Below are 13,765 nucleotides of genomic sequence, written 5' to 3' on the forward strand. Positions count from 1 at the left end.
AATTATTTCCAATACCTTTCATGCTGATTTGAACGTCAATATCTCGAGGAACATTTTTTTGAATTTTTTGTTTTTATGGTATATATTAATATATTTTTGATGAACCGTAACCCCACACTAGAATTTATCGTTTCCAATGTCTATATTGTTTCTATCACTTTTTGTCAACAAAATTACTTTTTGACTTTTTTCTAAAAATTTAACCCTATTCAAATTTAATTTTTTTTTTTTTTTTTTTAAAAAAATTCAAATTTGTAAATAAAATCTTATAAGATATGTATTATTATTTCTTCTTACACCTCTAAGGCTCGTCATATAAGTAGGATCGTGTAGTTAAAAAAAAAAAAACTAAACAAATTAATTTTATAGTGTTGCAACCCTATGCCTAGACAGGATATTTCTTAGCAACTTAAAGTGCAAATCTTTTTTTCAGACACAACCCTTATGAAAATAAACCCTTAACACATAAAACGATGAGGCTAGGTCGTCATATGACGAGTTCTTTTGATTTGGTATTTTAAAAAACAATGTCCTTAATAATTTTCAAAATTGGATACTTGAAAATTTGAAAATTTTTAACTGTATTGCCCAGTAACTTTGTCAATATCGATAATATCGAAACAAACATAAAATATTGAAAATTCAATCTACTACATTTATACATTCGTTAAGATTTCGTTCTATGGCAAATAGAAAACTTACAAGATGACAGCTTAAACCAACCAATTCTCTATCGTTCGAGAAAACAATATTCGCGGGTGATACAAACTGCTTGGTCTGATTAAATAAAAATATAACAATCTACAAAAACCTGGCAACACTGTTCTAGGGTATAATCTGTTACAAAACGGAGGCGTCTCGCATAATATACAAAATGCAATTTGAAATTGAAATACGCTTTTTATACAAAAGTGCGGCGACACTTTTTTACAATATGAAGGCAGTATATAATTTCCTCAATTGGAACAGTCTCAGGTCATCATCATATAGCTATGCGGAATTATTATTATGCATAAATCTTTTTTTATTTTTTGTTTTTGTTTACAGATTCGCATTGTTCTGTTTGTTTTGTATCTTTTTGATGACGAAAAAAAGTAGATCACTGATCTGCATCTCTATAATGCCCGTTTCGCTAGATGAATTTTGCGCCTTTTTATTATTGTCTTTTTAAAATTTATTTTACTTCAAATAATATTTATGATATTTTTTTTTTATTTTTATAATTTTTAATGTTAAAAATAAAAAATACGCCACAAGCGCACAAACACTAATAATGGGGTTAAAAAAAAAACAAGGCGAGTTTATTTAATTGAGATACCAATTATTTTTTTGAATAATTATTATTATTTTGAAGGTGGGTGCAACATGTTTCCGAAACATGACTCACATTTTGAATAATGAATAAATGATATGGAAATTATTAGTTATTCCACATGTTTGCTCAGTGTATTGCTTGTTAACAAGCTCATAACAATGAGAAGCTTCATTAATGAATATTGAATCAGTAAAACTGTTATTTTTATTGAAGTTATTTGAAAATATTTTTTTGAGTTTTTCAACTTTCAATTGAAAATGAGTTTGAACTGAATGTAATGCAATCGAAATTACACTATTTAAACTAGTTTACAAGCTTAAATTACAACATCAACCTTGTCAGCTATCACCTATTCAATCTCCTGTAAATATTTACCAATAACAAGCTTTGGACAAAAATTAACCAAAACCGCTTATCTACAAAACAACACTTCAAATCTTGAAATTAACTTCTCCAGTCGCTGGAACACGCCCAACCTTAAATAACCTGTCAAACATACCTTTAACATGATACATTCTCTCAAGTCAATCTGATTAGGATTCATTAAAGGTACTTGGCATCCGCATCTACAACATCGTATTACTTCGCTTTATAGTCAATCTCAATTAATTGCATACACGCATTCGCCGCAATTCGCAAAAAGATGGGTGTGTCACACCCAGCAAACCAACTTACAACACGAATTTTCACGGTGGTGGTGATTGAATTAATCAAACAAACAAACCAACCAACATTGCTTAAGGGTCACCTTCTACGTGACACTCTACGTTCAACAACACATTTAACATGACAGTTCCACTGACAGTTGCTGTCATTTAAGCCTTTTTCCACCGAAAAAAAAAATAACATGCATCAAATTCAAACTTACCTTCTTGTACTAGCTTCTTGCAGACAGGCCGTGTATTAACTGACTTAACTCCAACCGAATACGAACAGTTGACATAACTCCAATAGCGTTGCTGTTCCGAAATGGATTCCGGATCGAAGGGATCATTGCAGAATTCACCATTTGAGACGTCCGTTGAACACCGCCAGCATTTTAAGATTGCATCTGCTGTAAAAATAGAGAGACACAAATAAAAAACATAAAAATGCAATTAGTCTTTATTTTAAATTGTTGCGATTAATTTATTATTTTTTTTAATATCAAGTTTTTGTTTTGTAAGTCAGAGCACACACTTTTATCTAATTGAAATTACTTAGTAACGTCAATTAGTGATTCAGTGTTAAATAATAATCGTGAGTTGGGCATCGCATTATGTCAGTTTTTATTATAATATTTATTTTTATGTGACATAACGACATTGTTTAGAAATTCTATAAAAATATGACATAACGACATTGTTTAGAAATTCTATAGAAATGCGCATCAACACAGTTTGACAGATAGTGTGTGGGCATTTTATAGTTTTTGTAGGTCAGTTCTTTGAAAAACAAAACTAATTTTTTATCAATCTGTCAGTCCATATTTTCAACTAAGCTTACTCTACTGCAGTTTCAAAGAAAAAAAATGCCTTTAAATGTCAAAATGGATAGTAGACGACCGACACATGAGCATGAGCAACGCGTATTAATCAAATCGCAGCGGGATAATGTTGATTAATGCCCATGTGACTGCTGATAAGGTTTTGATTTATTAGACAATACGACGACCAACGCGACGATATGATGGTGATGGTTCGAATTTATGTGGAAAAAAAACCGTGTGGTCAGCTTGATTGAATGAAAGAGGTCATTGTTGACATTTGCAATGGATTTTTATAACAAAGTTGTGAATTGCAGTTCACAATAGAGACACTTTATTTTTCCAACATCCAAACATTGTTGACATATTTTTTTTTGTTGTTGTTGTTGAATGTAATGTCGTAAATTTATGTCGGTAGATCGATCTGAGATTTTATTAGATTTCTTTTGACAAATAGGATAACACATTAACGTTAGATGTTAACTTATAACTTTTTTGATACAAAATTGTTAAATTGTAAACAAAAATTTAAATATTATATTACACCTATAAAATATTAAAGAAACATTCAAGTTCCAATAAGGCAAAATAAAATCTAGTTCTTGAGAGCACTTTTGTTACTTTCAAAAGGAGACAGTGGAAAATATTTGGAAAACCGACGCAGTTATGAATACCAGAGTTATGCGCGTCAAAGTTATGAAAAACCAAAGTTATAAAAGATCGAAGTTATAAAAGACCGAAGTTATAAAAGACCGAAGTTATGAAAAACCAGAGAAATGAACACCAAAGCTATAAAACGAAAAAAAAAATATATATATATAAATGGGATGGGGGTGTCTCCATGTTTCGCCGGGAGGGGCAGTTTTCTAAAAAAATGAATTTGGAAAAAAATTATTAAAAATCACCTATCACAATACCTTTTTGTAACGGACTAAAGGACCCCGGACATTTTGTAAGAAAGGTGGCCCTCGGTGAAATTTTCTGAAATTTTATAGTAGTTGTTCTCTTGAAGCCTCTGATCAAAAGTTGTTATAGGCAGATATCGAAAAATGGACAGTTTTTAAGATAACGGGTTTTTTCCGATGACTATCTCAAACCTTTTATAAGGGATATTAAACTCTCTATTTTGTGTGTTTGCACAATTTTTAAATAGAATCCATAGATTTTTAGGGTCGCTGAAACCGAATCCGAAGTCCATTTTGCCCCATCACGTCAAGATAACCTCAAAAAATGTCACAGGCTCAAAACAATTTTTTTTGTATCTTGTTGTGCGACAACGTTAATTATATGTTTTTCGGGTCGCTGAAACCAGATTCGAAGTCTATTTTGCCCTATCACGTCAGATTTCCGAGATAATCTAAAAAAATGTGTTCGTTTCTTTTTTGAGGTAATCTCGAAAACCTGACGTGATAGGGCAAAATAGACATTCAATTTGCATCTGATATCGGATTCATGGGTTTCCCAAAGAAAGCAGAAATAAACTTTGTTTTTTATTTACAATATATTAATATATGGAGGGCTAAGAGCTGAAGTGAACCATGTCACAAAAGTGAATTCGGAGTTAAAGTAAATACGTTTCCATAGAATCTTATGGTGAATATTTTTTCGAACAAATGACAATTTGAATCGAAATACTTTTGGATCAAACAAATGAAAGACCTTAGTAGAGTCAAACCTTGCGCAGATTTTGGCACCAGATTTGGATTTTTTTTATTTTTTGACTTAGTCCGTTTTAGCTGTGAAACCTCCATATAAGAATTGTGCCCTTAATTATGAAAGTGGACTAAGTCACTCCTAAAAATGGCATCAAATCTAGCCTAAAAATAATTATTATTTAAGGGGCAAAGTTTATTTGAAAGCTAAATTGCAGTAAATAAACTTCTTTATTGCTCCTCTAGTGAGTTCATAAAAGAAATATAATTAAATCGTTATAAGAAAATTATTATGTAAGTTTTTCTTCAAACAATGCAAAAAGTGACTTAGTCCACTTTCATAATCATGGGCACAATTAATTGATTAAAAATTTGGTTAACACATTTTTTTGTATTTTTTTTATCACACAATTTTCTTTTAAATTAGCTATGTATCAGTTTTTTGAAAAACGATTCGATGAATTGTTCTTATATTTTTGGATTTTTAGATTTTTTTTGTATACATACATAGATTAACAGTTTCTTAAGAAACAAAATTTATTTATAATAAAAAGTTTTTTTTTTTCTTTAAAAACGATTTTTGATTTTGAGAAGAAAAACATTTAATGATCCTCAACTATGTATGTTCAATTAGCGTCACAAAACGTATTATGCCTCGAGAAAAGGTAAATAAAATGCACGACTGGGTCGCACGTGCTTGCTCTTGTAGTTCAAAGTATCGTTATCTTAAATATCTATTGGAAATTTAAGATTTTGTTCAGTGTCGAGAAAAAATAAAAAAAAAAAATGAAAGTTAAAAAAATTACATTTAAATTTATTTTTTTCAAAAACCTTTGAAAATTTTTTTTTTCAAAAACTTCTTTTTAATTTTTTTTTTTACATTCGCCAGTTCAAAACTATGTCTATAAATTTTGAATAAAATTGACTTATGCTTTGATGAAATATATGAACTTTAAAAATATATCAATTTTTAAAAACGGCAACGCCATATTTCCGTTCTCCGCATTTTTTGAGAAAAACTAAAAACGCAGTTTTGTTAAAATCAATAGGAGTAATACGTACATCAAATTTAATCGAAATCGTTAGAGCCGTTTTCGAGAAAATTGCAATACCTCGAAAACGTTATATGGAAGATATGCGTTAAAACGGAGATATTAAAAAAATAAAAAAAAAAAACGGGTCTAGGGAATTACGTAAAAGTCATCTGTACCAAGTTTCAAGCAAATCCATCCATCCGTTTAGGCCCTAGCTCGATGTACAGATGGACGCACAGACCGACGCGACGGACGGCATGACGAAAACCACTTTTTTGATCTTCTCCATTATCGTAATGTTGGTTTTGATTAAAACCTCAAATTTTTTTTTCTACACGAAACCAATACTTGCCCAAGTAAAAATGTTTTTTTTTTTTTTATTACAGTCATTGGAAAAATTGTAGCATCTTTAAAATTTTAACTGATATCTCTTTTTTTTAGAAAAAAGACATTCAAACCTTTCCTACGAAAGGGTTTGGGTGATAAGAACCTATAGACTTCAATATCAGAAGAATTTCAAAAATAGTGGGTGCTTTCATAAATGCATGGTTGCGCAAGTCTGACGAATGCAAAGCTTTCATTAATGCAAATGAAAAATGTCAGGTGTTCATAAATGTAAAACGCAAATATTTGCAGCGCAAATGTGCAAATGAAAAAATTCCCATGCGCAGTGAATTTAAACTCAAAGAAAGAAGGAAAATGCGGTAAAAATGATACAGTTTTTCTTTATTTCTCAATTTTGTCAAAATATTGATTGGAAATTCAAAGATCAAGTCAAAATAACAAAAATAGCCGCGAATTTCTTGGATATAATAAATTTCTAAATATTTAGAGAAATGTTAAAAAAAAGTTGTTTTTTCTTCTTAAAGAAGATATGTTTGTTTTGGAGAAGAGGCTGAATTGAAACCTAAAAATTTTGCCAAATGACGCAAATCAGAAAAAGTGTTCATAAATTCAAAGTAAAATACATGCGCAAATAGTTTTTCTGACATTAGTCTGATCGCAAATGACCGCATGTAAACAAAGCAACCATGCAATTATGAAAGCACCCAGTGTATTTTCTCGTTTGCATAATACTTGAACTAAAATATTTTACCTATTTAATATTTTTTTATGAAAATTTGTTAACGATTTAACAGAAATTAGAACAAAGTTCAAAGTTTGTTTTCTCATTATTGGCAATAAACCTCAGAAACCAAGTGACCCAATTGATCACCTTCAACTTATAAATTTTGCTTGTTGGACGCGACTGATTTTGAACAATTTGCATTATGTAACTTTTAAGAGGACATTAGGTGTTAAGAGGTCGCTTAAAAAGTGCATAGGCCTCAAAATTCAATTTAATTTATTCTATTATATACGTTCAAAAATTGCATCTGAAGGTATTATGAGCTTGTACATTTTAATATACTATTATATGCACTAGAAGAGATTCTTAAAATATTTACCAATTTACCCGTAACATCACTATGTCGAAAATTTCTTAAAATACAACAAAAGATGATGATGAATATTTGCAAAAATAAAAACAATAAACCATAACAAAAAACAAACAAAAAAAAAATAAATTAGAATCTATAATTTGAGATCTTGGCTATCTGCCAAATATGGCCGCAAATAGCTATTTTATGGCAGCAATCCGATTATGATATAGCAACAACCATTATGATTGGTCATTAGGAGACACGGCGAACGCGTTTGCAGTCTGTCACGACAGGCTTTATGTACATTGACACTGTCTCACCTGCCGCAGGCTGTTATTACCTTGCTTGATGCTTGCTTTGCAATTTCAAATGCTTACAACTCTAAACTCAAATGGCTTGAAATGGCTTCTGCATTTGCAGTAGCTCTCTATCAGCTACCTACTCATTGACTAGAAGAGCTTCAAACGCAAACGCACTTAGTGAAATAGACAGTGGCGGCTTCTTTATGTGACAACTAAAATGTATTGAAGTGGAACTCCGACGACGACGAAAACGACGCGACAGACGATCTTTCATAGTGGAGATGGGTTTATTAAATTTATTTATAACGATTTCAAATCGACTTTGGTCGTAATTGCAAGCTCGTTATGTTTTTTTAATAATTTTTTTTTTCTTCTTCTTCTTAGTTTGTGATTTTGACATAAAGTCTTAATTTTATTATGTTGATACTTAATATTGGCATTTATATTCAAATAACTTGGAAGTTGGTTTTATTTTTTATTAATTTAATGGACAGTCCAATTAGAGAGATTGGTAAATCATATTGAAAATGATTTTTGTGGAGCAAAATATGTAGTTTTGAATAAATTTTTCGTGGGAACTTTTTTATCTTTGATTCGATTGAGACGAGACATAATGCAATATGTTTCCAAATAAATACTTCAATGGATTTTATCAACTTTTCTATCAACATTTCTTTCTTCTAGATGGCATCTTCTAGATGACACATTTGGAGAAGGAGTTTCTCGAAAGGTTCTCAACCTGTTTTATTTTTTGTTTTCTACTTATTGTAATACACACTGACACTGCTCAAACGAAATGAGCTAGAAGTTCTTTTATGTCTGTCATAAAATACCAGACAAGACAGACACAATACACTAAAGGGTGTTAACAAAAATATCAGTGTGTCATTTCATGACAACAAGAAAAGTAAAGAAATAATGGTTTTACCCTCATAGCGGGTGTGTATTTATGAGGTTGTTAGACTCTTGGTCAAAAAGAGTGCATTTCACAATCAAGAAAAGTTATCTGAAGGCAAAAATAAAGTTTATCAGCTTAAAAAAGACAAAACAATTTCTGAAATTAAGCTTAAATCGAATGAGCAAGTTTTCTAAAAATTAAATTTCATCATGAAATCACTGAATATTTGGAGTCAATAATTTTTGTAAATCTTCTTAATAATGTAAATGAAGCAACAGATTTTTTTTTTAAATTCAGTTTTTGTGTTGGATAATACAATATGTATCACAACAAAAACAATACTGTTAAAAAAGAGCCAAGTTCTCCTATGTTAAAATTATGCTGGCACATAAAGTATTGAGATGTAAAAGTGTACCAAGTTCTAAAGTTTGGGTTCAAATTCGTATCAAAAAAATCTTGATTGTTCTCTAGACAATTTTTCTTTTAATTACCGATTTTTAAAGTTATTTAAAAAATTGCCAAGTAAACAATCAAGATTTTATTGATACGAATTTTAACCCAAACTTTAGAACTTGGTACACTTTTACATCTCAATACTTTTTGTGCCAGCATAATTTTAACATAGGAGAACTTGGCTCTTTTTTAACAGTATTGTTTTTGTTGTGATTTCATTACTTTTTGCAAGGTATGGCTGTAGAATTGAAAATCTCTATATTTGATGAAAATTCAGTGAAAATGGTCGGTTTCCACTCCCCCTGGCTGAAATTCTCAACTCTCCTTTGTATAAACTACCAGCTCTACCATTCTACCAAATTTCATGATTCTACGATAATCACAAGTGCTCTATAATATTTGATAAAAAATCAGCGGAAATGGGCGGTTGCCACGCCCCCTGGCTGAAATTCTCAAACTTTAATTTTTTTCCTTTGTATAAACTACCATCTCTATAATTCTACCAAATTTCAAGATTCTACGATAATCAGAAGTGCTCTATAATATTTGATGAAAATTCAGTGAAAATGGGCGGTTGCCACGCCCCCTGGCTAAAATTCTCAAATTTTAAATTTTTTCCTTTGTATAAACTATCAGCTCTACCATTCTACCAAATTTCAAGATTCTACGATAATCAGAAGTGCTCTATAATAATTGATGAAAAAACGGCGAAAATGGGCGGTTACCACGCCCCCTGAATTGAAAATCTCAAATTTTCGATTTTTTCCTTTGTATACACCACAAGTCCTATCACCATGTAAAATTTCAAGTTTCTACGATAGCGGGAAGGTCTCCATAATTTTGATGATCTGTCAGTGAGTCAGTTAAGGTTTTTGCGATTTTTGAAGCCCTATATCTCAGAAACTACTCATCGTACGAAGCTGTGAGGTGTTTGGTTTTGACCAGCTCAACAAATGTAGCGAGTTTGAAATTTCTAGCATCTTTGGTGTGGAAGTTAAAGGGGGCTTCGAAAATGGCCTGAGTTGTTTCCTGTAAATAAGGGTGTAGTGCCAAAGTTGCTAGAGAACTTGGCTGGGCACTACCGTGCCCCTTGATACAATTACACTTTCTATTTCAAAATGTGATTCAAAAAATTTAGTTTACGACTTGGTGAATGATCTCTACCAATTTTATACATGTGGCACGACCCATAGTTTTCGAAATCGAGTTAAAATTTAAATAAAAAATGTCTTTTTTATCACAAGAAATTGAACAAAGGCCTGTCCCAACATTTGTTATTAAGTTAAATTTAAAGGCTTAAAGTTGACTGAAGACTGAACATCAAATGTTCGAAATTTTTATTTTAGACTCACCCTAATGTATACGTACATAATATTGAATATTCTCTCATTTAATTTTTCACTGCAATAAAATATAGAAAACTGACAAAGCGAATATAAATTTGATTAAGATCATTAACCTGACCCAAAAGGAGGGTAACTAGGAAAATAGGTACTTTATCAATAAAATATAATCCTGAATAATATAAATAAAAAAAAATATGTTCAAAAAATAAAACAAGAAATCATTTTCATCTAATCTTTTTTATGTTATGTATGACATTACGATGATGGAGAATGTCAAAAAATTTGGTTCGTCAATTCTGTCTCTCTGTCCCTCTGTATTTACCTACCTCAAGCTTCAGTCTTAACTACTTGAGCGATTTTCTTCAAACTTGGTAGGTAGTTAGCAGTTTTGGGTGATTCCCTAGAGGAGGAATTGAAATTTGTTTTTGGACCAAAACTTAAGTTTTTTTTTTTGTATTAGTATTTAATATGTTTAAGTATTTTCATTTTACTATGGTTTTTGAATATGAGACAACTTTAAACTTAGTTTTGAAGTGATAACGTCTTATAAATCGATGAACCATGGCAGCCACCACAAAAAAGTGACGCCATTTTCTCCCGTTCCACTCTCGCACTTTCGCAGTGCGGCAAAAAATTTCAATTAAAAATAAACTATTAGAGGTACAAAAATATTCTATATCTTATTTCAAAGATAATAACCTAAAGCTTAATCCAAAAGAAGGATTTTTAAAAATTCCATTATTTAATAGGGTAAATAGGGGTAAAACGGAAAGATGAAGTTTGGGCTAAAATCTAAACGCGAAATTGTAGAAAGTTGATTTTTTTGCTATAGATAGATGAGATTAATTTAAGAATAACTGCATTTAAGAAAAAATTCTAAAAAATTTTGAAACTAAGCTACAACGTTTTGTTTGAACGTTGTACACGTGTTGGGGCTATGACAAAATGATGATTTTGGGTAGGGAAATTTTTTTTTGACAATTCTTAAGGTGCCAGGTGAAAGATGAGGGAAAAAAAGTAGGTGTCTGATACGGATTTTTTCCAACACTCTGCGTTTCGAAATATGAATTTTTGAAAACACCTTGTTTTTTAGGGGTATTTTTGGGTAGTTTTTGATTTTAAGCTTTTTTTTGGAGCGTTCTAAAAATCTCAAACTTATAGGACATGTAGGTTTTGGCCTTATGCATACATCGTTTAGTGAGTTTTGACTGAATAACGGAAGAAACAAGTTTTTAAAAAACATGTTTTTTGACTGTTTTTGACCGTATTTCATTGTTTTTTATTTTTATCTTTATTTTCTTTACAGGAATAAAGTATATGGAGTAATGATAGACCATGACCACGACTAAATGTTTGCGAAGTTTCAATCATTTTCGTAAACACAATTTTGAGATAACGGTAAAATAAAATTTTAAAATTCAACAGGTTAAAACTTTTGACCAAGAACAGATAGAAATTTTATTAAACTTTTATGAGCATCCTGATACAATTACCTTTCATTTGGTATATCACACATAACGGTAAACTAACTACAAGCTACACAATGTTAAATCAAGAAACTTGCGAAAAACCTCAAAACACCAGTGGAGATGTTGCGCCATGAACAGCGACCAGTGTGCGAAGTACCGTAATCTCAGTCTGGAAATTCGACATGGTTGACTTTAAAAAAATTCTAACTTCTCTTATATTAAATGTTTTTTTTTGCTTTTTTTAATGAAATTTTATCGAGTTCAAAAAATTCTAGCTCTTTTTGTAGATGTCTCATAGAAATGATCGATATATACATTTTGAGCTAAGACAATAAGCTTTCAGAAGGCATAAAATTTTTTAATAGGTTGTTAGGGAAAAAATGGAACTAATGACGTGAGAAGATAAAAATTCATGTTTTTTTTTTGCTTTTTTTGATGAAAATGATTGTTTTCAATAAATTATTTTTATACTTTTTGCGCATTGTAAAAATTTAAAAATGGTTTTATTCTTAAGAAGAAATTCTTGGCTTTTAAATTGCATATTTTTTTTTTTTTTTAGGCTTTTAAAATAAAAAAATTAATATAATGAGAAAATAAAAAAGGTATTTTTTTTAGCTTTTTCTTGTAAATTATGATTGTTTGAAATAAGTAAACGCTTCAATTGACTCATTTTAAAAAAAAGCACACAACCTGTTTTCTGACGACGTTAGCACGTAAAATCATCGTCTTACAGACAACCACTTTTTTTCAAAAGCTGGCTCTAACGATTTTGCTTGAAAATGGTTGTGTGTAGTAAAACATAAATAAAACGAAATATTTTTTGTACCGTTACCTGACATAGAACGGCTTTTTTGATTTAAGAATTTCTCATTAACGACATAGATTTCAATCAAACGTTCAACAGAAACGTTAAAATAATAGTTGTATAAAAGTTTTCCAAAATTTTCGAAAACCACATTTTTTTTTTTTGAAAAATCAATTTTTGGAAAACGGACTGATCAATTTTATCAACATTTCGTTTTTATGTGTTGAATTATATTTTCTTAAAAACAGCATATACCAAATTTTTTTTGAAAAATGTTAGAAAATTTTTGTATCTAGGTTGGTAAATATGTATATACAAAGTTATTTGAAAAAAAAAAACGGCTCTAAAAATTTAAATTTTTTTTTGTTTTCTAAAAATTCCTTTTTTATACAAGAATTCAAATAGCATACATGGTTTTGTGTAAAAGATCATTTAAAACGATGTTTAAATAATTATAAAAACAGATTTTATATTTTGTACATACCTATCTTATGAAATTCCTTAAAAATATCATACTTCCTAATCTTGTTCAATAACAAGCTTTAACATTAGAGTTACTTCAACTATAAGAGCAAGTACGTGAGACCCATTCGGGCATTTTATTTAAGTAGCCGTAATATTAAAAATTCCTATAAAAATTCAGAACGTAGTTCTAGAATTTTCAAAAATTAATTATTTTTGATAAACCAAAATTTTCTTAAAACCCCATACGGTTGCTTTATTTTAGAAAAATTATAATGTACCTACCGAAATAATTAAAAAAAAAAAAAAAATTAGTTCTAAATAAAACTAAGTTCATTATTATATTAGGTAGTACTGTTTCATTTACAACTCAGGGTTTAAAATTTTCTTCTGAGTGAATAAAAATTAATACTGACCTTGAACATTTTGTTCCTATTTAATTAGATATTATAAAACAAATCCTGAGAATCAATTTTCATCATATAAGTTAGTAATAGTAAGACGTTATGATCTTGAATTTGTAGCTATGTGACCATCAATTTACAAAAACTATGAATATATAAAAATATCTCACTCAACCGCAACTTTACTCGTGCACTAGCTTACTTACTTTATTAACATCTTGAACATATTTGTCATGTCCCGAAATAATTACTACCCAGATTAATAATCTAAATTAGTTAGTTTCTCGAGTATTCGATTGTCATAAGTACAGACTCAGCCATGTGGAAAAATTTAGATTGAGGAAATGACTTACGAGAGCAGAGACATGAATTTAGTACAAGCTTCGCTCCTAGCTTGCTCATAAAAAACTATCTAATTACATCGAGACCACAATACCCTCTCATGATCTTGTTGGATTTTATACACGAGTCGAGTCTTGAAATCGATGTTTAAAATCATAGCGTCTTTAATTTGACCTTTATAGAATTTAGATTGACGACGGGTCTTTCGGGGATTCTCTTTTTTTGAACAGAGGCAATTTGTAATTGGGGGACAGACAAGTCGTCAGGGCAATAAGTTTCTCATATTGCGGCGATATTGCCACACTGTTGAATCAACTTTGTCGTTTTGATTGTGCCTTATGGACAAACATAAACAACAACAAAAAAAAAAAGTGTAAATTGGTCTAATAACAAC

At 30.2% G+C, this 13,765-nt stretch overlaps 1 protein-coding gene across 1 annotated transcript in view; it reads right to left on the bottom strand.

Annotated features, from left to right (window-relative positions):
• The window catches only part of LOC129905777 (uncharacterized), a 46,771-nt gene that overhangs the window by 18,723 nt on the left and 14,283 nt on the right, over positions 1-13,765 (bottom strand). The window contains exon 2 of the mRNA XM_055981346.1: positions 2,184-2,369. Coding sequence (XP_055837321.1) covers positions 2,184-2,369 — 186 coding nt within the window. The remainder of the gene's footprint in view (positions 1-2,183; positions 2,370-13,765) is intronic.

Source organism: Episyrphus balteatus, chromosome 1 (genome assembly GCF_945859705.1).
Source record: "Episyrphus balteatus chromosome 1, idEpiBalt1.1, whole genome shotgun sequence".
In the NCBI taxonomy this organism is placed as follows: domain Eukaryota; kingdom Metazoa; phylum Arthropoda; class Insecta; order Diptera; family Syrphidae; genus Episyrphus; species Episyrphus balteatus.